Genomic DNA, 24,882 nt, shown 5'->3' on the forward strand with positions numbered 1-24,882 from the left:
GTCTCAATCAAAATGCTGGTGGAAATAGTATATTGTCAATGTTAATACACCAAGATGATTTTGTACTTTCCTTCTACCTTTAATAACAATGTAAAATATCATGTTGATAATGGTAGCAAAGCATTGTGTCGCAATAAAAAAATGATTGTGTGGATGAATTTTCGTAGTTCTCACCTTAAGCAATATCTCTTTGTCACATTTATTACTGTTTCAAGCTTGAGATGCCTTTCCATTTGGGTAAAATCTTTATCACATTCATTATTAGCCAGTTTTATTCCTCATCCTAAATAAACTTTGGATCTTATGCCTTTTAAGCATTTGTAACTTTGTCATCAATTGTTTTTGTCACATATATTGTATGCATAATGGAGCATTTTAGGGTAAGTGTTCTAGATTGTATATTGTGTTTTGACTTTTTATACTATGTTTCTCTAAAAGCTCTTGATATGCTAATGGAACATGAAAGATGTTCTATAGCATGTCCACATGTTTTGAAGTGTATGACAACCCCATCAATAACTGTGCTTGATAATTCATATTCTATGAAATTCATGAACTAGAAAACACATAGAAACTCGGTGAACCATCCCTCCTGATTTTGTATCATCTCACATTATGTATTAATATCATCAGGGGATTATTCATATGTCAAATACGAATCAATTGAGATTTAAATTGCCAAGAAACTTGAGCATTAATTAGAGCCAATTAAGTTGATTAGCATTAAAAAAGTAAACAAGTGTTAAACAAATCAACAAGAGAAAATTTCATTTGCTACACAAAAAAACATTCCTACCTAGCTAGGATTTTCGGTCTTCAAGAGTGGATCCTCATTAGCTTTTTCCAAGCAATGAAGTAGCTCCTCTTATACAAGTCACCTAATTGACTTGGCAACTACCTATATATAAATTCAACTTATAAGCCTCTTACAAAGTGATGATAAAGTTGACTTGCATTATAGTTAAGATACAAGTAGCTCCTAGATAGTTCATCTTTTGAGATCAGACACCACCCTTCAATAGTTCTACAAGTGTAGGTTCATGTACTCTCCTTTATGCTCTCCTGATCTTTCGAGCAAAAATAAAGCTAATCAATTGAAAGCCAACATGGAAGCAAATGGCACATCTAATCCTTCCAAGGGCAATCTATGCAGAATCTCACTAAGTTGATATGATGCTTCATCACTTCTATGTTTCCTAGTTGAAAATATTATGTGCTTCTCTACATTAAGATTTGTGATAATTGCACAAAACATAAACATAAAACAGCGATAAGGAAATGCAAAGGGCTTAATAGTATTTATAGTTCTGATTCAACAGGCCCCAACGGACATTCATTCTTTTACGAGTGTTTGGACTCCAGATGTTAAGGAAACCATATACTCATATTCTTCTAGCTAAGATAGATATGTTGTCTGCACGAGTTGTATAAGTAGTGTCCAGCAACCAAATAAGGGAAACATATTGTTTACTTCCTCCTAGCTAGATGTGTTGTTGGCCCAAGTTGTACAAAAAGGAAAACATATCTTCCACTTATCCTAGCTAGATATGTTGTCCACACAAGTTGTATTGTGTACCTGTTTGGACATCAAATATGGACAAAAAAACATAGTTGCCTGCCCCATCTTTCATTCTAGCTAGTAATAATGCCCATAAGAGTTGTATAGGTACCATAAACGGCAAAAGACATGCCCATATGTTGTCCACACAAGTCGTATTGTGTACCTGTTTGGATATCAATTATGGACAAAAAAACACAAAGTTGCCTGCCTCATCTTTCATTCTAGCTAGTAATAATGCTCATAAGAGTTGTATAGGTACCATAAACGGCAAAAGACAGACCACCCACGATAAGCAACCAATCGATCCCCTTTTGCCAAAGAGGAATACAATCCTTGAAAACATACAAGTGGAAAAATGCTGGAAACACAAACGCCAACATAGCACAAACAGTGCTTCCTACAAGAGAAATGAACACTCCGAATGTAGGTACCAACACCGCTACCACTGCAATTATAAGCACAAGAACGCCTCTGATTAAATCCAGCACCAATCTGCGTAGTGTTGTTCTAGAAGCAAATGTCCTTTGAAAGTATTGTGTTCTTGTCACTTTGCATTCCACTAGCTCATGCACAGGGTACATCATCACTGGGAAGGTAAACAAGAGGGCAGTACATAGCCCCAATTTAACTGCCACTGTCCACCAATCGTTGGGCAGATTCAAAGTGATTATATCTTTTGTCTCATCACAGAACGCAAAGTATCCAACGACGCCAAATGCTATGTATAGGATAGTTATCGGTAATAGAGCTTGTGCCAGAACCTTTGGAAAAAGATGAGGTTTCTTCATTGATGATGCTAACGTGAGAGTCATTCCAAAACCTTCATAGCAATATACAGCGATTCCAAAGGCAAATGGAAATGTTGTCCATTTTTGGAAAGCAATGATCCCATCAAATCCTTCAAAGCTTCCAAAGTCATCTTTAACAACAATCGCCATGGCCAATAAATTACAAACATCTGCAAGAATGCTAGAAGGTGCAAGGCCAGCCAAAGATCGGACCCATGCCAGCATTATCTCAAAAGGAAGCAAAACTCCAATGAAGAAGGTTTGCTTCTCAGTCCCACCGGTGAACATGGAAGATAGGTTCTGCCCTATAAAGATCAGGTAAGCAACACAACATCCACTCTGCGAAACCAAAACCATTAAATCCACCAATGTTTGTCCTACATGACCATAGGTATGCCTTCCCAAGTCTCCATACGTTAATATGTGATCATCGACTCGTTCCTCTAGCTTGTTCCTTGATTTGACCTGAATAATTACAAGAGTTCATATAAAGTGCATGAATTTTCTATGATAAAAAAGGCATTTGACAAAGGCTCTGAATTGTACAAAAACCATATTTGACATATGATGGTCATTGGTAAGATAAAGAAAAGGAATTCGAAACGAACCAAATCACATTTAACATCTAATAGAATGAACACAAGGCTGCTTTTGAAGAAACAATAGGAGTACTTGATTATAATTTTCAAATAGATAAATGTATTGGTCAATGTTTGGATATACTGAAAGATATTGTAGGTTGGAATCTATGCAAACCCAACACTTACATTTAACCTTTGAATATGTAGATATATTGACAGATATTGTAGGTTGACATGATTACATTTAAGCTTTGATCTTCAACAGTTTAAGCAACATATTGCATTTGCTTAGATTTGAATTTATAACCTTTTGTTTAATAACCACAAATGCAAATAATTGCTAACATATCTTTCATCAAACTACACATAAGATATTTACATATGTTATTTTTTTAATGCATACAATAGCTCATTTTTTAGGCTTGTTTCACATGATTATTTTTTCACAGAATCAGGATCAAGCATAATATTTGTATTTCCCTAAATGAATTTATCCAACCACATAAGGTAGTAGCTGATGCCAGGGAATTCTGAGCACCTCCATCCAGTATATTAAATGCGGTATTCTAAATCCTCTTACTACCCTAATTGAACTATCTTATTCATCAGGGAGTTGAGATGTGTAAAAGAACACAGTTTATCACAAGTCAACATGGATGTTATGAAGTCGTGATACAGATGCTAAGAAATCATCATACCACTCAATACCTGTGCATGTATATATGTGAAATAGGATGAAAACGGTGCAACATTTGACAGAAACTGAACAAAATTCAACAGGTTACTTTCATGCAAAACACCACCCATTTAAAGCCTGCTTTTGAAATGAAGAAAACAGTATTTGATGCATATTTGGAGACATTTTCTAAAAAAATGTAGCATTTGACAAAGGAATGTATGATGAAAGAAATCTGCTTCTTCTAAAAACAGTATTTGATGCATAATTGGAGACTTTTTCTAAAAAAATGTATTATTTGACAAAGGAATGTATGATGAAAGAATAGGAATGAAGCAAAATAATATTTGACGTATAATTGGACAGAAAGATAAGAGAGGGTTCGAAAGTACCAAGAGGATCATGCAATAGTAGGTCAAGGTAGCTGATAGGGTAACTGCAAGAGATCCTGCCGCCCAACCACTGACCTTGAAAGTGTAAGGCAAGCCAAGGACACCTGTACCGATGATGGAGACGATTATATTCCCAAAAGTTCGAGTAATAGATGCACTTCCAACCTTGGATTTTGTGAAGTGAAGCAATGGAGTGCTTTCATCTTTGGTTTCAAACTCCGCCATTCTCTCTAGCACTCTCTAAATGGAGCAATTGTTACAAAAGTAAATCCCAAAGGCTCGTTACCCGAATTGCAAATGAGAAAACCAAATCCTTTGGTCTGTGTTTCTAATTCTCTTTGCTTCTTTTTATCAACCGTCAGTTCTGAATGAATATTCGTCTGGCTCTGTCTTTCTGAAAGATCCTTAAACCTTTGCCACTTTTACCTTTGTCTCTGAAAGAATGGTGCTTCCTTCTACTTTGGTGTCTCTGAAACCCTAAACCCTAAACCCGAAAGATGATCCTCAAACCGTTTCTTCTCCTTCCAATATATATCAGATTTACTTCCTTCCCACCTTTGTCTCTGAAAGATGGATGGCTATCCTTCTTCCTTAAAACTTTGCTCCTAAAAACACTTGTCTAAAGTCGGTAAAAATTGACACTTAAACTGCAATTTTGGATCTACCTTTTTTGAACCTAGAAACTTCCTCTCTGAAAACCCCTTTCCAGATTTGCCTGTATATATATATGCATGTATAGCTTCATACTCTTTCTCTAGTAATAATAGATATATTATTTCAATTGTTGTCTCTGAACAAGAAGAAAAGATCCTTCCTTTCACCTATCTCTGATTAAAGAAGATATCTCCTTACACCTTCATTTTTCTCGGAGCCTAGAAGAAAGTTCCTTCCTCCCACTTCTGTACCCGGGTACTAATCATCATCTTTCCTTTGTTCCAACTTGGTCTCAGAAACAAGAAGAAAAGATCATTCCTTTCACCTTCGTCTCTGCATAAACCAGGACGTTTCTGTGTCTCTGCTTAAACAAGACCTTTCCCACTCTTGGCCGAAACAAGAATTTACCTTAGTCTCTGATTGAAAAAGAAATTCTCTTCCACCTTTGTCTCTGAAACTGGGGGGGGGGGGGGGGGGGGACGAAATCATTTCCTTTCACTTTTCATTTTTTTGTCTCTGAATTAAAACTCTTTCCTTGTTTCTTCTCCTTCATCTTAAACTTGTGATGATGAAAAAAACTAATCTTCTGTTTTGCTAATGAAAAGCAGAAGCTTCTTGATGATTTCCTAAATAAATGTACTAGCGTTCAATTCTTAAAACACACGTTCCGTATCACAATTGATAATCTTCTCGATGCAGAGCAAGAGAAAAATTAATATAATGTCTAATAGATCCTTCATATGCATACCTCTCCAATATACTTCTGTGTTCTGTCTTAATTCCAGAGGACAGAAGGAAGGAAGCCCACGCTTCCTAACGCCAAAATGTATTTCATTTCTTCGCGAATTTTACGATACTAGGAGATGATGGCGACAACGCGAAGGGTTGGTGATGATGATGATGATGATGCGATCAAACCCTAGCAGGTGATGATGAAGAAGAAGGACAAAGAATCAAACCCTAGCAGGTGATGATGATAAAGAAGAAGGAAAACGAATCAAACCCTAGCAGATGATGATGATGATGATGATGATGATGATGATGATGATGATGATGATGATGAAGAAGAAGAGAAACAAAAAGAATCAAACTCTAGCAGCGGCAGCAGACGACGATGATGATTTCCGAGAAAAGAAGAACAAGGAGAAGCAGGAATCAAAAACGTAGCTGAAGAAGACGGTGACGGAGATGAAAGAAGGGACTGAAGGATCAAATCCACGCAGAAGACGATGAGGACGCAGGATAGAATCAACACTCAGGCCCTTAACAGAAGGAAAAGAAAGCCATAGCCCTAAACCTAACCCCACAAAACCTAAACCTAAACCTAACCCTAAAATCCTATAAACCTTAGCAGTAAAGAAATACAATAGAAAGATATTAACCATTTTTGTTCTATTTGATAGTAAAACAAAATATTTGGTTTTTTTTTTTTTACATTTTTTTTTTTTAATATTTAGAAATTAGAATGATTCTCACCTACAATTATTGTTTGTTTTTGTGTTTTTAATTATTTTATTGGGAAAAACATTTGTTTTTTCTTTTTTTCTTTTTTCTTTTTTCTTTTCCTTTTTTCTTTTTCCTTTTTTCTTTTTTTTTTCTTTTTTTTTTCTTTTTCTTTTGTTTTTTTGTTTTTATTATTATTTATTTATTTATTGTTTTTTAATGTTTCACTTAGGACTTTTATTGTGTTTGTGTATTTTTTCTTTTTTCTTTTTTCCTTTTTAATGTTTCACCTAGAACTTGTTATAGTGTTTGTGTATTTTTTGTTTTTCGTTTTTTATTTAAAAGTTTCTTCTTCTTAATATATTTAAATAATAATGTTTCACCTTAAAAAACTTCTTTCTGTTTGTGTGCATTCTTTGTTTTTTTATAAATAAATAAAAAGAAGAAAAGGAAAAAAGGGCCCCTCTCTAAATTTAGAGGTAAGATAAGATAGCACACATTTTGTTCACATGCACAACCAACCAAACAAAACAAAACAAAAGAAGAGAGACAAACATAAGAGTAAAGTGCCATACACCTCTCCCTGCCAAAGGTCTCTCTCTTTCTCTCTCTCTCACACACACCCTTCATTCAATTGATTGATTGATTGATTCCTTCGTTCATTCATCTTACACAATTCTCTCTCTCCCCGCCAAATGTTTGTGATGAGCTCGACAACAACACATCACCGACATTTGCCCATCCTTATCCGGTTCTCTCTTTTCTTTTGGTAAAAAGCACACGATTTATATTAATTGTATGTAAAATCCACAGTTACAACACTTCTAGAGTCTCTTCTACCTGTCATATGTGCCTATGTAGGGAGAGGGACGTCCTGTAGTGCCATTAGAAAACCTGAATATGCATTTGAGGAAATATGACATCCAACAATTCCACATAAGAATACCTTTCAAGTAACAAAGGGTTAGAACTTGCCAAACGTTCGATAAATACTTCCAAATAGTACATGCTATCGAACATTTAATGAACTTATGTGTATTGTCCTCTAATGGAATGGTGCAAAAGAAACAAGTGTCTGACCCTAGTCCTCGTCTCTTTAAGGTTGAACCTAATGGAAGCCCATCAATCATGACTCTCCATATGAATACCTTTGCACGAAATGGCAAATGGGAATGCCAACCACATTGTAATATTTTCTACCACCTTGCATTCAACTTAGATATATTTCATACCTTTTCGGCTTTAGGTGATAGCCAAGATAATGATCACATTGCATGTTGATACAATATATTTGTAGTGACTTGTAACAAGCGTGTACCATTGTGTAATCGTCAATCAACCCAAGGTTCAACGTTTGTTTTCAATGGCAATGATCCATGCAACAATGGTAAATCTTGTCATTTCTCCCAAATAAATCTATAATTTGGGGGAATACATAACCATCGTTCAGCATCTTCAAATTCCAAAACCTTTGAGATTCATTATCAACCACATCTCTCTCTATATGTGTGTGTGTGTGTGTGTGTGTGTGTGAAACACTATTTACAATGGGTGTCACAATGGAGTATGACCACCTAGTTACTAGACGAGTAGTGGTTTAATATGTTAAATTGCCCATAGGCAAGACAAATACTCCAATGAGGAAAGAATCTCCACTTGCCCCAATAAAGAAAACTATCACACCAGTACTCCTTGCAACTTATGACACAACCTCTAATACCTTAGAAATAGGGAAACGATCACCATCTCTGATTTTGGGTCAACTTGTATGAATTGTGCAAACATCCATTGTATTGGCATCAAAGAACACCATGAATTGTGCAAACTTGCCAAATTTGAAAAATGTAACTCCAAATCTGACACCCTCTCTCTTTCCCTCTCTAAACTCTACTTGTGGTCTTGTTGATATTATTTTATTCCCCTATTGTGATAAAAGTGAGAAAGACAAAGTCACATGCAATACAATATAGACAAGAAGCAATTTCACATGACATGTTCCATGTTACTTTAATGATTTTAGTAGCTATTACTCAAAACACAATTTCAATCCTCTTCTCGACAAAGCTATATAACTGGAAATTTTACTATACAATTATAACCATAGATTGTAGGTAAGTGCAAAAATGGGATTCCAACTATCATGAGTGGGTGAGGAAACTTTTAGACTAATTTTTTGTTAATACAGGATTTTCATGGACATTGGCAAGATGCAAATTGGCGAGATGGCTAATGTGGACTGAATGAAGAAATTTTTTCTGTGATAAGGATGAGTGAAGATGGTGGGGGGGTCGAAGCCGACTATCATGAGTGGGTGAGGAAACTTTTAGACTACTTTTTTGTTGTTAATACAAGATTTTCGTGGACATTGGCAATATGCCAAGATGGTCGGCTTATCAAGATATTGAATAAAGAAGATTTTAGGTTTTCTCATTATGATGGGTGTTCATGGTGTGGTGATAGGGATTGAAGCATAATAGTATGATGAGAGGATGAGTGATGACAGTGTGGGGGCCGAAGCAAATCATGAGGGAGGAGGAAATAGTCTAGATTTAGTTTGTTTTTAGTTGTACATGAACTTTGTTGTTGAACTTCATTGGGAAACAACAATCTGGGTTGGCTATTCAACCAAGACTGGGAGAGCAAGATTTTATATTCGAATCAAAGACCTATGAAGCAATGATTTTCCTTTTTGAAATGTTACAAAGAGTCTGACAGATCATCCCTAGATGAACGTATGTTGTTGCTATTGGAACATGCCATGGCCGTAAATGGAACTGTTGATTTACATGTTAAGGCATCAAATGGACTTCTGGTTGTTGTTGCTCAGTCACCAAAGAAATTTGCAGAAATGTGTAGGTTGGGAGAGTAAGTTGGTTGAGACAAGTACACGTGAGATAACAGGAAATCCTCTCCTATCAGGAATTGTAGTGGAAGCAGTTGGTCATATATGGTCTACGTGGTTTTTTACCTCTATTTTCTGATGGTGATGAACAATATATAGGTGTAGAAACAATATTTTTTGGGCATATCTGCCATGGTGGCCTTGAAAAAATACTTTTGGAAGCAGCGCTGAATGCGATATTTGCATTGAGCAAGACTACGGTGGATGAGGTGTTGTTTTTTGTAGGTGAAGCTATTTGTTTTTTATGGGGTGGTCTTCATTAGGCCAAAATCTTGAGCCTAGTGTTGTTGAGAATGTTAGAGTTGCACGAGTGTTCAATAGTTTTCTAGTTAATTATGTTGCATTTCTCTTTGTAATATTGGACTTGTTTGTATATTGCCTTTGGCCACTTTATGTTAATACCAATGGAGGATCTTTTTTATTGAAAAAAAAAAGGGATTCCAAGTGTTTACTCATGGTTAAGAAGCGAGATAGTCAATTGGCTTACCTACATAATGTTTCTCTTAACCTCATACTACATTTATTCAAGTTCCTTGTGCAAATAAATGTTAAAGTTGCATGTATATTAGTGTTGCCATTTAAATAAAGGGCAACAATGTTTCCTCGTACTATCTTTGTTTTTTATTTTTTATATAAGATTTTCTTCAATAGTATTAACTTTTAAGAACAAAACGCCCGAAGGCTACAACTTGAACCTAGCAACCAAGAAAGTTACAACTTTCTTTATACATTGATATAAAATACGAGGATGTTTACATTTGTGATATTCAAAGAGTCCATGGAAGTCGATATTGCCATTGAGGCTCTTGAGCTACCATTATAAACAGGGGCACCTTTTTCTATAAGTGAAGAAGCTTTTTCCTTTTCTTGATCATAGTATCTGGGGAACCCTGCATATTGTCATACTGACCACGGACTACAGCCAACAAGTTCTTCCATAACTCAAACAACACATCTGAGACATGAATGTCTACCCCATCATAAAGTCGTTTACATCGATATTTCCATAATACCCATAATGTTATTGTGGACATAGTTTTCCAAATTTGGACGGATCGCACCTGCTTTCGAGGTTGCTGGAAAGGACTAACTAATATCAATCTTCCATTATGTATTGTCATTGCCTCATGAACATCGTTTGCCTCATGCAACATTAAACCGGAGTGTAATACCCCCCACATCGCTGATCCCCATGAGAATAAGCAACCTACATTTATTGTTAGGAATAAAGACACGACTTTCTTCCATACTTTTGAGCAAAAGAACATGACCATAAGACATGCTTGGTAGTCTCTTGAGGTTCATGGCAAATGGCACATTGCCGCAAATTGGGTGTCACATTCCCTTTCAATGTATGACCAACTGGTAGAGCCATATGCACTAATAACCATCGAAAGAGAATAAATTTAGTTGGCCCCTTGAATGACCATATCCATTTCCAATAGGTTCTCAAATGCAAAGTGGAAACACCCCAATTGGTCCAATGTTTCTGAGCCACTGGTATCTTTCCATTATGAGAGAGCAGTAATGATCTTCCAAGTTTTACTGAGTACTCAAAAAAGGGGACCTTTACGATCTTTTCTCCCAAGGAGTGTGACCAAAGCCAACCCCCTGGATCCCATGTTAATCTTGCAAAAGGATCTTTTGAATATAACCACATGATATCACACATATGAGCAATTGATGGATAAGGATCAAGGATCCATTTCTTTCCGGTTTTAGCAACCCCTCTAACTGGTGCACTTCGTAAGTCTTGTAGATAATTGCAATCAAAGGTATAAGATTGCAATCTATTGTTGTCTAGGACCTGAAAATAAGACACGCACCCATTAGGTGAAACACCCTTAACAACCATCAATCTATCATTTGCAAAGCATCCAAACCATAGATGTTCCTGCCTCGGTTGGAAGGTTGTTAAAAATGAAGAATATGTTACTGATAAGGTAGTCGTCATTATCTTGGCACCATGAACTGATTGTAGATGTACAAGTCGACCTTCTTGTGACATTTGTTGAAACTGAGTCCACGTTCTTACAGATGCAGATGGCCCATTATCCAATTTACCCCAAGCAAGGTGAGGACGCAGGCCCAATACTTTTCCTGCATTATCCCGAAATAGAGAATTGGCAAGCATAGGTTGATTAAGTAATGCATCCCAGGTAGAAGGTTTGTCCTTTAGCAAAAATGATTTAATTGCATCCCACGCTCTTATGATTCCTAACAAAAATCTATTGGATGCAAGATTTCTCCTTGGTGTTTTCATGTCATTCAAGAACAACCACTTTAAAGAGGGTGACCATACTCCTCCTGTCTTAGGAGTTAATTGCATTAACTAATTTAAAAACATTCCTTTCCAAGCTTCTGATCCTGGCAACAAGCCTCTGATAACAAACTTAGTCAAGAGAGCTCTTGACTGCATCAAAGGATCTATCAAACCCAACCCTCCATTAATTTTAGGTTGAATCAACACATTCCACGCAACTTTGGCTACTGTAGGAGAGCCATGTTTTCCCCCCCAAAGGAAATTCTGGAACAAGCTTTGCACTTTTGTCATTGTTGATCTAGAAAATAGCCACACAAATGCTATAAACCACATTGATGCCAATAGTATTGTATTTGCTACTACAACGCGACCCGCAAAAGATAATTGTTGGGCATCCCAATACAATAATTTACGTTTTATTGATAATAGCAACGGAGATAACATTACTTCTGGCCTTAAATCTATTCCAACCATACATCCTAAATATCGAACTAGCTCACCACGATGAAGCCATCGGAAAGCATGACCTGGATACCACTCAGGATGATTTTCTGCACCAACCCAAAGGCCAACTGACTTATTCCAGTTAAGTGATGCACTTGTAGCATCTGAGAAAACTTGCAAAGCATTTTGTACCTGACCGAGATTACTTATCTCCCCGTCAACATAGAGGGTTGTATCATTTGCAAATTCAACATCCAGTACAGTGGATTGTGTAATAGGTAATACTAATCCTTTGATACCAGTAGTTGATGATCTTAGGTAGGAGGACAAAGCTTCCCCAAACAAGATAAAAAGAAATGGGGCAAGAGGGCATCCTTGCCTAACAAACCTGGATATAGGAAATAGTGTCTCGTATTCTCCAGCAAACAAAACAGAACTAGAAGCATGCTTGTAAAGGGATGAAACACCTTTTATCCATGCGGCTGGAAAACCTAATCTTGATAGCACTGCCTCAAGAAAGTCCCAATCCACTTTATCATATGCCTTTTCAAAGTCAAGCAACAATACTGCAAGTTGTTGTTTCTGTTGCTGAGCTAATGCAACCATTTCCCAGAACAAAAAGATATTATCAAAAATACTTCTATCTTGTAGGAAGCCACATTGTGTATCATGAATAATAGACGGCAATACATGTCGTAGTCTAACGGCAATAGTTTTTGCCACTATCTTATACACAACATTAAGCAATGTTATTGACCGCCACTTGGAGACTTTATCACATTGAGCATCCGATTTAGGAATCATATATATGATTCCTTCTGTCCATTCCTCAGGCATATTACCCGTTGAGAATATTAAATTAACTGCACTAGTAATGAGAGAACCAATAAAATCCCAATAATGCAAATAAAAGCCAATTCCTATTCCATCTTTTCCGGGACAAACATCCTTACCTAAGGATTTAGCCGCAGCAAATACCTCTTGAGATGTAAACGGTTGTAATAACTGAGAGGCCATTACATCTGTAACCTTCTGTTCAATAGTTGCAAGAACAACTTGTTGCTTATAAAAATTATCTGTCGTAAAAGATTCAGCAGACAATAAGTTATGATAATAATCCGAGACTATACTTCGCATCTCAGAGCCATCTGATGTATAGGATCCATCAAGCCGCTTCAAAGAAGTAATAGAAAGAGGACTAGCTTTTCGTTTAAATTGATTAAAGAATTCCTGATTGACCCGATCTGGCCTTTGAGACCAGCGAGCAACATTACGATGGTAAAAGAAACTTGAGCGTGCTTCCTATTTTTCCTTTAGACTACTTTTTACTTGCTGCAAATCACAACATAAGATAGATGAAGTTGGATATCTTTCCAAAAGTTGTTGTAATGCTGCCAAAGCATGACGCAAGTTAGCAATCTCTGAATTGTATTGATAAACAGATGCTAAAACTCTTTCTGTGAATAGAATCTTTGTATTGAGTATGGCATGAGTCATATTGCTAAGCAAACAGTCATCTGAGAAATTGTATTTTGACCATATTTGTATGATTGACATCCGATGACTATCCTCAGATAAAATTGCAGGAGGGATACGCAATTGTGTCGAGTATCGCCTCTTAGTAAATGTAACCTGTAACTTCAGAGGGTCGTCATCAGAGATAACTGATCCTGGAATAATTCCTATGGATCCACCTGCTTCCCAAACAATGCTACTAGCATAAAATCTATCTAGTCAAGACAAATTTGTAGCAACCAAGCTTCCATTTGATCTAGAAAATTGAAGGGATCCTTGTATACGTGAAAATGAATGCACCTTCCATAAATCCAGCAACCCATAAGTAAAACAAAAGTAATCCCAACACTTAGCTTCCCATCCTGAAATTGTAGTAGTTATACCTCCCAACCTATCAACAGCATCCTCAATCATATTAAAGTCGCCTCCTACCAACCAACAATCCGCTAAACTCACATAATCAGAAAGAGATAGCCATAACTTTGCCCTTTCGGCCGCAAAATTTGGGGCATAGAGATTCATAAGGCCAACCTTTTGGGATCTTATTTTCACAATCAGGAATTGTGCCCTTTTATTCATAATAGTAGCAACTGACACAATGATAGACTGCAAATGTTGTTTAATTGCAATGCATAATCCAGCCTGACGGCCAGTGGGGCCAAAAGCAGGAATCCAGAAGTGAGTCCACCGTCCTGGTAAAATAGATCCATACTTCCGAATTCTATCCATACATAAGTGATGCTCTTGTAAAAAAAGAATATCAATATTTCCTACATTAGCAGTACCTAAATCTGCACGTAAGAGTCCTTTAAATCTACGAAAAGCCTGACCACCCAAGCCTTGCACATTCCAGGAAAGAAGATGTAAGGTGTCCATCTTACACAGATTTTATTGGTGTCCTTTTCTCAAGGAGAGCATCTTGGCGGCCTTTCTGGGCACCCTCCTGAGCTCTTGCTTGTCGTTTTAAAAGCAGATAGTTCCTTGCATGCTTATGTACCCGATGATCATTAACTTGCTTTTGAGGGGTCTGAAGTGTCAAGGTATCCTGTGAAACTGTAAATTGATATCCATCACAAGGGAGTTTATCTACTCCTTGAGCCATTTCAACCCCCATGATATTTGATTGACTAGAAATAGATTTTCCTACAAGCTTATCAAAGGGAACTGAACTACCACAAACACTGATATTGATTTGTTGGTCTGCTTCGATTCCCATAACACTTGGAGGCATTTCCACATCTGTAATATCTTGAGCAGAGACAACTTTTCCTTTTAATTTTTTAGATGAATCCAAATTAACATTTGGTGTCAACTGCTCGTTCTCAACACTTTTCAATGGTGGTTGGCCTACTATTAACCTTGGGAAAGTCCCAGGCAACTTAGTAGAAAGTAAGTCTGTCTTTTGGGAAAAATGGGCTGATGGTTGATTTGACATATTCACTTCATGTGACCGATCCTCTTCTACTTGGAGAGTAGAATATCTATTCTGTAAGGGGGGGAATTCCTTTAAATTATTGATTGACACTTGATGACGCTTGTCATAAGATAATTGTGAAGATACTTTCCTATGACCGACCTCAATCCAACCCTTAGATCTAGCATGAGATGGGACTATAGTTATATTGGGTACATGCTTATCTATCTCTTTATTATATTTAGGGCAATTTCTTGCCAAATGACCAAATCCAAAACACCGAAAACATTGATTTGGCAAACCCCTATACAAAATTCTCTGAGAATAAGATTCTTGTCTGGAGTCAAGCAGATTAGGCAATAAGATATTTGAGGGCAAAATTGTGGACTTCGAAATCAAAAGTTTTCTTGATGTAGCTCCCATATATTTATCGTCGTTCTGACGAGGTTTATCATAAGTTTCCAAGACTGTGCCAATAGTACTGGCAATTAGATGCACAAATGGCACCCATTCTTTACGTAGATTGGGAAACACTGCTACACATGTATGATATGAATCTAAATCATGAAGTACCTGATTTGCGGAGAAGTTGTGAGTCCATTTGTGGAAGAATACCCATCCTCCCTTGTTTGCCACTATTTTCTTCTCTAGCAAGATTGGTACCATCCGTTCAAGCTCGAACTCCACTTGATAATAGTTCCGACCAAGCATTTGAATATCCGTGATGTTGTCAATATCTTGTTTTAAAGAAGCTTGTAATAACAATCAAAGATCAGCACGCCGAGGACGAATGCACAAAACTTGCGCAATGATAATCCTCTTCTCTAGACATTGAATCTCTCTTACAATCTGTGCTCTATCTTGTTCCGACAACAGAAGCTCTACTACGTTGTCCGAAATAGGTGTAATATCCGGGTTAGCTACACGGGAGCCCCGGTTAGGCTCTTCGCAACAGTGCGGCAATTGCTCCTGGTTCTCCGTTGCATTGCAGACGACCGGGTTTATGGAGGAGGTTGAGAGGCTGGCCGCAGCAATTGGATTGGTTGTAGCAGGTAAGTTGAAGGGGACAAACTGCTTTTCTGCATCTACTTTGGTATAAACGGAAGCCCCTACAGATCCCTCTAGATGATTTAAGCAATCATCGGCTACTGTAGGCTGAGCGGCGACAGGCTAAGCGGCGGCGGCGGCAAGTTGGGTGGCGGCAGGCTGAGTAGTGGAAGGCTGAGCAGCAGAAGGCTGAACGGTGACAGGGGATATGGTGGTCTTCATAGCTCCCTCGTACTATCTTTGTTATTTAAGTTGCCTCACCAAATCATTGCATATGTTCATTACAATTAGCTTTTAAAGGGTAGTATTATCACTATATTTTGGAAAAGACAAACTTGTAAGAATGTCCAAGTTAATGGCAAATTAGGTGGGGAATCTAGTAATTTCAATCAATATTACAAAACTTCACTGATATCTTTAAATTTCGTCTCTTTGATCTAAATTGTTTGGCATGCGTCACCACCCTGCTTGTCCTAGCCTTTGCTTGGGATTCACAAATGGGAGCTATAAATTTATCTCATCATCCTTCATACTACACACGAATGTCATGTTGGGACTACCGTTTTCCCTACAACCAATGTTTTAACCCTTCAAAATAAATTTGGGGAAACTGATTTCATCCCACCACATACCTAGATAGGAACTTACTATGAAGACTATGACGTGTTGATTTTTCATGTACATCTAGCATACATTCTAATTCAAGACATAATGTTGGTAATCAAGAACCACTCAAAATCTTTCAAGTTTGTGGCAACTATATTCAAAGCACCCAAAATGCTCCTATTTAAATTGCTCATGTGAAAAATCATACAAACCCTAATAGAGGGACTCGGGAGTAAAACCTTAATTGTAAGACGTGTCACAAATTCATTGGAATTGGAAACATGTCATAATAACAAGCAAACAACTTTGGAACTTCACTAACCTCAACTCTCATGTTCTCAAAAACTCATAAATGCTCCACTTCTTCAAGGACATACATCTACATCTCTCATACACAATTTAGGCTTGCACGTGTTGGATAAAAAAGCATGTAATATCCAACACACGGTGGTCTTCAACAAGTTCTGAAAAACAAGAAACTTGGCATATACCCAATTCAATCACCATTGGCAAACAATATTAGAAAAGGGCCAAATGCCACAAAACCATATTTCACCTCAAACACATTAGAAAAACTACCAAATGTTTTTAAACCCATGTACTTGTTCTAGGACACTATGAACACCATCAACTAAGAAGCCATTTCTCATACTCCAATTGTACCAAAGACCCCAATACATAAGGTAGTCAAATACAAGCTTATCAAATAGGAGGGTAAGGTTGTGGCCCCTTCAGCGAAAACTCACAAAAAGGGTGACAGTTTTTCCAGCTCCTAATCCTAGGTTTTCTCTCTTTACCTTTTTCCTTTGTAATGGGCTTACCCTCGTAAGATATTACACCGACAATGTGAAGTCGTTTGTTGGCATCTGTACATTACACTACTTTCATGATCGAACAGACTAGTTCACAATCTCTGAACTATTCACATAACCATCTCAATCTCTATATTCTTTAACAGCAGCACTTCATCGATGATTACAAAGGTACAAGACATGCGTACCTTCAATTAACAAATAAATATGCAGCCCAAGTCTCATTTATATATCATTCCTCTTTTGAGTCTCATGGAAACAATTTGAATTAAAAGACTAGTTCACAATCTCTGAACTATTCAAATAACCATCTCAATCTCTATATTCTTTAACAGCAGCACTTCATCGATGATTACAAAGGTACAAGACATGCGTACCTTCAATTAACAAATAAATATGTAGCCCAAATCTCGTTTACATATCATTCCTCTTTTGAGTCTCATGGAATTAAAAGCTCTAGCATGAAGGTGTCAATGATAGATAGAGTTTCAAATCATTCCCCCAATTAATATATACAACATTCTCCTTCAAGTAGAAGGTTCATGACATTCCTCTTTTCTTTCCGAAGGAACCCATTGGGAGCTCAAAAACATTAATCATTTATGGTTTATCATTATGTGATCAATTCATATCCAATCCATTGCAATTAGTACCATGAAGTTTCATCTGTAGACAACAATCAATTTCGATGTGGGAGCAAAAACCTTCATTTTTGAGATTATACGATTAATTCAATAGAGAATGATGATTATCAATTTTATTACATCTTCAACAGATATAATCTATTTCAATAGACAATCAAGAATGTCATATCAATTTAATCAATAGCAAGAGTCTAATTTATCATTTCTTTATAGTTTCCAAGAATTTATCTCACAAACCATCAGAAAACATTTTCACCATTTGCATTGTGCAAATAATCTAATTAACTGTGCAATTGCCAGCTCATAGGAATGTCACTTTAACTATTAGAAGAATAAATGAAAACAATGAGTACAATCTCGATGAGATCCTACCTCCTGACCCCAACGAATGTCCTCTCATAAATACTGTTAGCTAGAAGCCAAATACTCTCCATCTCCATCAGTAAATCCTTTAATATCTCCATTATCTCTGCTACCTTCGGGGCTTTGTCCCTAAAAAGTAAAAATTGCATGGCACTATGTAAAATCTCTGTTCTCTTTATATCCTAAAGTCATTTTCACTTTTTCATATTTGGAGCCTAAACTCTTTGCTGAATGAAAAATGAAAGTGTTATTGAAGTGCAAGATTTTAAAGATTTCCTGGAACATGCAAATATGGAAGACATAAGAATATAAATGCAAGAATAAAGTTCATGAAATACACAAAATCCTTAGAACGTTGTAGATTTCTTACTTACATCTTGTACAAAGAATTAGATGAAATTGGAAACCAAGTTGGATATATTCTTCTCATCTTAGTTTGACAGTTTCGAGACTTACTTGCCCCTGCCATGAAACTTGAGAGTTATGATCATTGAACCACCCGGCTTCAAAAACTTCAATAAGGGAATAATAATATTTGATGCCTCTACAGGATGCTTGTTCATATCGCAAACCAGAAGATCAAAGTTCCTTTCTTTTGTCCATAACATAATCTCCTGCAATGCATCTTGTGCCTATCTCACAGAAACATAGTCAGGCTTTAAAGAAATGTTTGCTTCCATCTAGATCGTAAATAAATTGATCATAAAATAAAGGGAAATTTACCTACATTTCTTACAATATTCCAGAAACATCCTCATATTTTCAAAAGAATGCTCATTTATCAAAATATTATTTCCTATACAAATTTCAAAATTCTCCTCATCATCGATCCCAATCAATTATTATCGTTGGCTTACATAAGCTGACATGAACACCATCAAACACACATATATATATGAGAGAGATATACCTCTTTCCCAGCTGTCATAGCTTGACATCTCCACCTCTTACAAGTTGTTACAATCATGACCATATAATATCCCGTGGTGAGAATTTACCGTAGTATTCTATACACGTGGATAAAGGGTGAGGGTTAAACAAGAGTGTAAAGAAGGGGAGGATTACTTTAAATCCTCGGGATTGAGACAACCCATTAGGCCAAGTGTGAACTTGCCTGGGGGCCTTAGGTCTGGCTATAAATATGAGGCCTAACTACCCTCATTTGACACATTATCGACTGCGTCGAGACTCTAACATTGTGGTGGGTCAACTCTCGTAGTGAGTGCGCCAGCACCAGGTGCGAGTCGACGCCATGACGGTGGTCAGGACACCGATCGAGGCTCGAGTCCGTCTCTATCCCTTCGTTCGAGGGTGGTCGGGTGGATCGGCACCCTTCTTTCTCTCTCTGCTTTCTTATTTATCTATCTTTTATCCTTATCATATGCTTACATTAGATCATCACTCTAACACAAGTTGTGTTCGAACCCTTATCTCTAGATCTAGGGTTTGTACTACTTTGTTTTTCTTTTGCCTTCAACCACACATTGTTATCATATCCTATTATAGTTGCAATTTTGGCCTCATAGGCCATTTTGGCCTTTTCACTGATGTTAATATGACTTTTCATTTAAGAGACTGCTAACTAAAGCTATGAAATCTAAGCCACTAGCAACCAAGGAAGGTCATTGCTACTTCAAAACAAATGGCTATTGTGGCAGGCTGACATCTTCAAACCATTACCAAACAAGTGTTGAAAGGCATTAAATGCTAGGAACACCCCGCACAACCAACAAGAGAGAAGCAATGCCAAGAAAACCTCTTGACTTTGATATTATTTGTTGTTCAGCAAATGTGTGTGTGAAAGAGAGGGGAAACGATGGTAACTCAATTGGGTAGAGCTGTCCAGTAGAGGCCAGAAGGTCATCTGTTCAATCCCTACATTCCACTGTAGCATATAAGTAGTACATAAATTGAGATTTGAACCTGGGTGCATGCAGCGTGGGAAGCAAAAACTCGGGTTACTACCAGGTATAGCCCTAATATATGAATGCATGCATACATACATACATACATACACACACATGCATATAAATAGAGAGAGAGAGAGAGGAAATATTTTGAGAATTTTGGAAAATGAGGGGTATTTAAGGAATTTCAGGAATTTTGTGAAATTTAGGGATATTTTAGAAAATTTCCATAAAACACTAGTGTTCCACACCTTCTTGCATATATGTGTGACTTTTTCTCCAAGAATACTGTTCTCTAGTTTTCCTGGATCAACTGCCACAACATGATACACATGTTTACTAAGAAACTCAGTCCATGCACCAGGTGCAGCACCAACATCAAGAACTGAAACACAAGAATAGAAACCGAATTTCAATGAATATAATCTTATGAAAAGTGAGTTTAATGATCAATTCATCGAAGTTAATATTTAGAGATTATTGGATTACCTAACATATCCTTTGTGAGATTGATCCCTTTAACATAAAGTGTTTCATCTAATTTTGCGCATGCCCTCGCGACATATCCTTTAAAAAGAGCATCTCTATCACACGCAGTTAGATACATGTCTTGCCCTTTGCCGATTCCATATCTTATAACACCATCAATCTCCACAACATATAGACTATGTGAAAAATGATGCTTCGCACAATCTAACTCTGGTAGTTCATCAATCAACCAATTTGAAAGATCTCTTGGAAAAGTTTGGAATCGGACTTTAACATCTGAAAATGCATGTATTTCATGCTCACATGGGGAAACCTGTATTAAATCACAGGATATCTGTTTCACATAAATGAGAGTTTCTGCAGTGATGATTTCTTAAATGGAAAGTGAAGTGAACTATGAGATTGCATGCAAGGAGGCATATGATGATTAGAAACAAGACATTTAGCACTGCATGATATAAAGTAGTACAATTTAGCAGTAGATTATTAGAAATAGGGAATCTCCAAAATACTGAGTTTTTCTTATTTCTCTGCATTTTTTATATTTCCCCAAACCCGCTTGGTCGACACCAGAAAGAGAAAAAAATGGGAATGAAGCAACCACATAATACCTCCAATATTGCATATATTGCAGAAAAAAAGGAACAAATAGACCGTAGAATTGCTTAAATGACACACAGAATTGCTCTTTTGTGGGTTGACTGGGAATGTTTGGGAAATAAGAAAACTTGAGCATTTCATATTCTCGAGTTATTCTCTCAGCGATGGGGTACATTTAAGGAGTAAATGACTAAATGCCACATAATTGGTAAATATGCATCATTGTGCTTGTTTGATCAAATCAATCAATGCTGAGACTGCTTTGCATGCTCATTTAATTCAAAATGGACATTTTGTAACTCCAGAAAATACTAACACTCAAAAGGACATTTTGTAAGATTATATCTCCATATATCAGAAGGAGCCAAATAGACATACTTTTGCTACTAACCTAGAGGAGCACATTCATGGATTACCCTTTCTGTGTTGACATGTAGACCAGCTACTAAGTCGTTGATATGTGATACAAGGTTGCTTTTGCTCTCAGTTACAAAATCACACCAATAAATTCGCATTATATACCTGCAAATTGTTCGTGCTTCTATGATTATCCTAAGAGAAAACGTTTTGATTTCTTTATACCTAATAACACATTACAGCACTTCATCTTACCCTCTTAGGAAACAGCCCATGATATGATCTGTGAATTCTGTTGGAGTCATTTTACAGTTTTGAAGTAGCACAAGACTTGAACCATTATAATCAGAATTGCCTGAGCCAAGCTCCGTAGCATTATCACAAAAACCTCTTTTAGAAGGGAATGCCTGTATTACAAAATAAAATTTTGCATTATATGCTTATATCCAATTATTATAAGGCCAACCAAAGTACAGACAGGAAAGACTCTGACATACCCCTATGGTTTATTTTGTTCTCCAAATTCCCCTAAGCTCTCGTTATACCCGAAATGCCCCAGTTCAAACCCCCCAAAGGAGATAAAAACGGAATGACTTGACAATCAGATATAAGTGCTCAAAGACACATCAAAAAGGAGATGAAATATCCATATTCCCACCTTGCCACCAATTTTCTCTTAGAGAAAACTAAAATCTAGAATATCATTCAAATTTTGGAAAGCATGGAAATAGGTGATACGAGAATACATGATAAATGTAAGAGATGATACTAGTCATTAGGTTGACTACCTTATGACCATATATATATATATATATATATATATATATATATATCATAGTATGTATTCTAGTTCCAGTTTTTTACTACTTATGTCCATTTGTTGACCTCCTGTTTTATGCTCTATGATGAGGAATCCATGCAATATATAATCATGGTTGTGGACTCAAGGCACCTTAGATAGATACATCTAGAGCAGCACCAAAATAGTATGAAACCAGCAGTATAATGAGAATCTTTTATTGGTTGATTAAGGGAATTTCAAGGTCATGTGATTGGATATTGGAGGTTTATTCAATATGTTTGTAGACCTCATATTGGTGTGTGCAGTTCAGGTAACAAAGGAATGGAGAATGTGAGTATAACTTATATTGCAATTATATATATATATATATATATATATATATATATGTTTCATTGTTTGGACTTCAATATTACTTTAACGCTTTTCTGGGAAACCTCTGATTTTTTCTCCATTTCCCCAGATGCCCCTCAATTTTCGTTGTATCCCTAGATGCCCTTGCTCAACCCCCTCTCAGGAAGTTGTACGTGCTATTTGAACAAAAATACCTTTGTTGGTCAAAATATTATTTCCATGCTCATAAGCACGTGCATTGTCATGCATTTACAGTAATAAATAAATAAAACTCTTAAAACTTGTATATTTACTTTTCCGAGTTCAGTACATTCTTCGCACAAAAACTGTATGATGATCATCATCATCATCATCCTCGTGAAGATGAAGAAGCATACCTGGAGATGAAGAGAGGTTGCGTAGAGGAGAAGACGATGAGCTGCAGGTTGTGAGGCCGCTTGCAGGATTACGTCTCTGCCCATGTCTCTCAGAGAGAGAGAGAGACCAGTAGTACCTAAACCCTAAACCCTAAATAACAAAAGAGAGAGAGACAGACACAGAGAATCCATTAGTAGGAGAGAAGGGAATCATCGTTCGTTGATCTGAGAGAAGAAAAGAACAAACCCTCTCCAGGAATACCCTCGCCAGTTTTCTTTATTTCTACACGCTGCCCCTCGCCTTTTCCTCCTCATCTCTTCAAATTTTCAATTTTTGGGGGCATTTTTTATGAAAATTAAAATTAGCTCCTTAAGTGTGAGTCTGTAACCTAAAACTAAAATTTAGGAGCGCAATTGTCAAAACACTTTTTGATTGAGTCTCGGATTCCCAACATTGAGATTCAAAGACACTTGTCGTGTCACGAATATATAATTGTTGGAAAAGCACTAGACAAAATCAAAATGCTGACAAGTTAGAACTCAAAACTACCGTGTATAGTTGACCGTATGTATCATCATTGTTCACAATTCTCATTGTAGTAACAAGAAGAGGTTAACTTCATTGCTCTAAGATGGATACAGATGTGCAGTTTAGGGTTTAGGGTTTGGTATAAAGAAGGGCATTTACACGAATGTTTTGAATGCCTTGTGAGAGTCCAACCCTAACTAGAGAGAGAAGCAATGGCGATGAATAATTCTACACATCCACCGCCTGATCAAGTCCTTGCCATTGATTTGTATTCCTAACACAAACAAGCAAAATGTAACTTCTTGAACCTAATTGTATTTGGCCAACCTATCTGATCTCCAAGGTGCATCAATCTTAAGTTGTCCCCGCTATTATTGTTTTGCAATTAAAAATAGTTTAAATGAATAAATAACACTCGCACAAACTTCACTAGATTGAACATTTCGAACAATTTGAAAGCTGAGTTTACCATGCACAAACCCACTAAATTCTAACAATAATTTCCCAAACATTAATAAGCCAAAATCCACCAAATTCTTGCAAATCCAACTATAGATAATGTTTAAGAAAATGGTCATATGCTTGAGCCACGATTACCTTCAAAAGAAGTGCATTGCATGATGACTCCCTGATTGCCATAAGTACTCTCTGCCCACAAATAGAGAAAGATAATATAGGTAAACTTTTGAAAGAAGTAATATAAAAAGGGAAATGCAAAAACTAGAACTTGTAACACCAATGGAAGGTTTATAAAGCCTCTTATAGAAATTAATATGGTGTCTATTCAAAGTGCATGAACAATAGACATAGATTTACCGTTACTATGGAATACGAATGGGCATATTATTATTTATATTATTTACTGGATGAAATATTACTAGAAATATTATTCAATAGTAAACGGTTTACCTTCGAATGATGGTAAACCTCGGACCCCATCTACATAGCATCCCCAAACGAAGAAACACCAACTGGGAGAATCATAAATTCCTACATTACATAATTAGTGTTTTTATGAAAACATTCAATAAAATCAAATGTAATCCATACAAATTGATGAAGTCTATATACATAATAATTTGACTCCACCAAGAATACGATCAAGTCCATTGAATGAGCAGTGAAATCTACGAGCACTAAGAATGGCATCTTTCACGACAAATAGCTAAGGGAAAAATAATTTAATGATATGGCGTTTTTAAACAAAAGAAATGATACTATTCTATCAAAAAAATAGTTAAAAAAGAATTATACCTTGCCAATCAATGTTGGCCCAATGATATCAGTCACATTGCTCACAGCCTGAAAGGACAAAGCTAGAAATTTAGCTTTAAAACAAAAACACAGATTGCATGTCACCTTGACATAGATTATGATCTCAAGTTA

The 24,882-nt window shown here is 36.6% G+C and overlaps 2 protein-coding genes across 4 annotated transcripts; both read right to left on the bottom strand.

Moving 5' to 3' along the window:
* Nucleotides 1-1,452: 1,452 nt before the first annotated feature.
* On the bottom strand, nucleotides 1,453-4,483 carry ANT1 (aromatic and neutral transporter 1). Of its 2 annotated transcripts, none has more exons than XR_015529317.1 (3): nucleotides 3,999-4,483; nucleotides 1,688-2,814; nucleotides 1,453-1,541 (listed from the first exon to the last, which is right to left on the bottom strand). XR_015529317.1 is itself a non-coding variant. In XM_087314921.1 (3 exons), exons 1-3 carry the CDS (start codon nucleotides 4,221-4,223, stop codon nucleotides 1,633-1,635), a joined length of 1,257 nt encoding a protein of 418 aa, XP_087171047.1. In that variant the 5' UTR covers nucleotides 4,224-4,483; the 3' UTR covers nucleotides 1,453-1,632. The 2 variants fall into 2 exon arrangements, 1 of the variants encoding a protein (XP_087171047.1); XM_087314921.1 differs by having other exon boundaries at nucleotides 1,453-1,666; nucleotides 1,817-2,814.
* Nucleotides 4,484-17,791: 13,308 nt separating this feature from the next.
* On the bottom strand, nucleotides 17,792-23,123 carry LOC147867146 (uncharacterized). Of its 2 annotated transcripts, none has more exons than XM_087314922.1 (7): nucleotides 22,989-23,123; nucleotides 21,714-21,865; nucleotides 21,518-21,623; nucleotides 20,502-20,835; nucleotides 20,264-20,397; nucleotides 18,562-18,737; nucleotides 17,792-18,234 (listed from the first exon to the last, which is right to left on the bottom strand). In XM_087314922.1, the coding sequence occupies exons 1-7, from the start codon at nucleotides 23,070-23,072 to the stop codon at nucleotides 18,111-18,113; spliced, it is 1,110 nt and encodes a 369-aa protein (XP_087171048.1). In that variant the 5' UTR covers nucleotides 23,073-23,123; the 3' UTR covers nucleotides 17,792-18,110. The 2 variants fall into 2 exon arrangements, with proteins under 2 accessions (XP_087171048.1, XP_087171049.1); XM_087314923.1 differs by having other exon boundaries at nucleotides 20,502-20,814; nucleotides 22,989-23,120.
* Nucleotides 23,124-24,882: the final 1,759 nt, after the last annotated feature.

Source organism: Azolla caroliniana, unplaced genomic scaffold (assembly GCF_043228905.1).
Source record: "Azolla caroliniana isolate FFs.n. ecotype wild unplaced genomic scaffold, voAzoCaro1.0.p SCAF_2, whole genome shotgun sequence".
In the NCBI taxonomy this organism is placed as follows: Eukaryota; Viridiplantae; Streptophyta; class Polypodiopsida; order Salviniales; family Salviniaceae; genus Azolla; species Azolla caroliniana.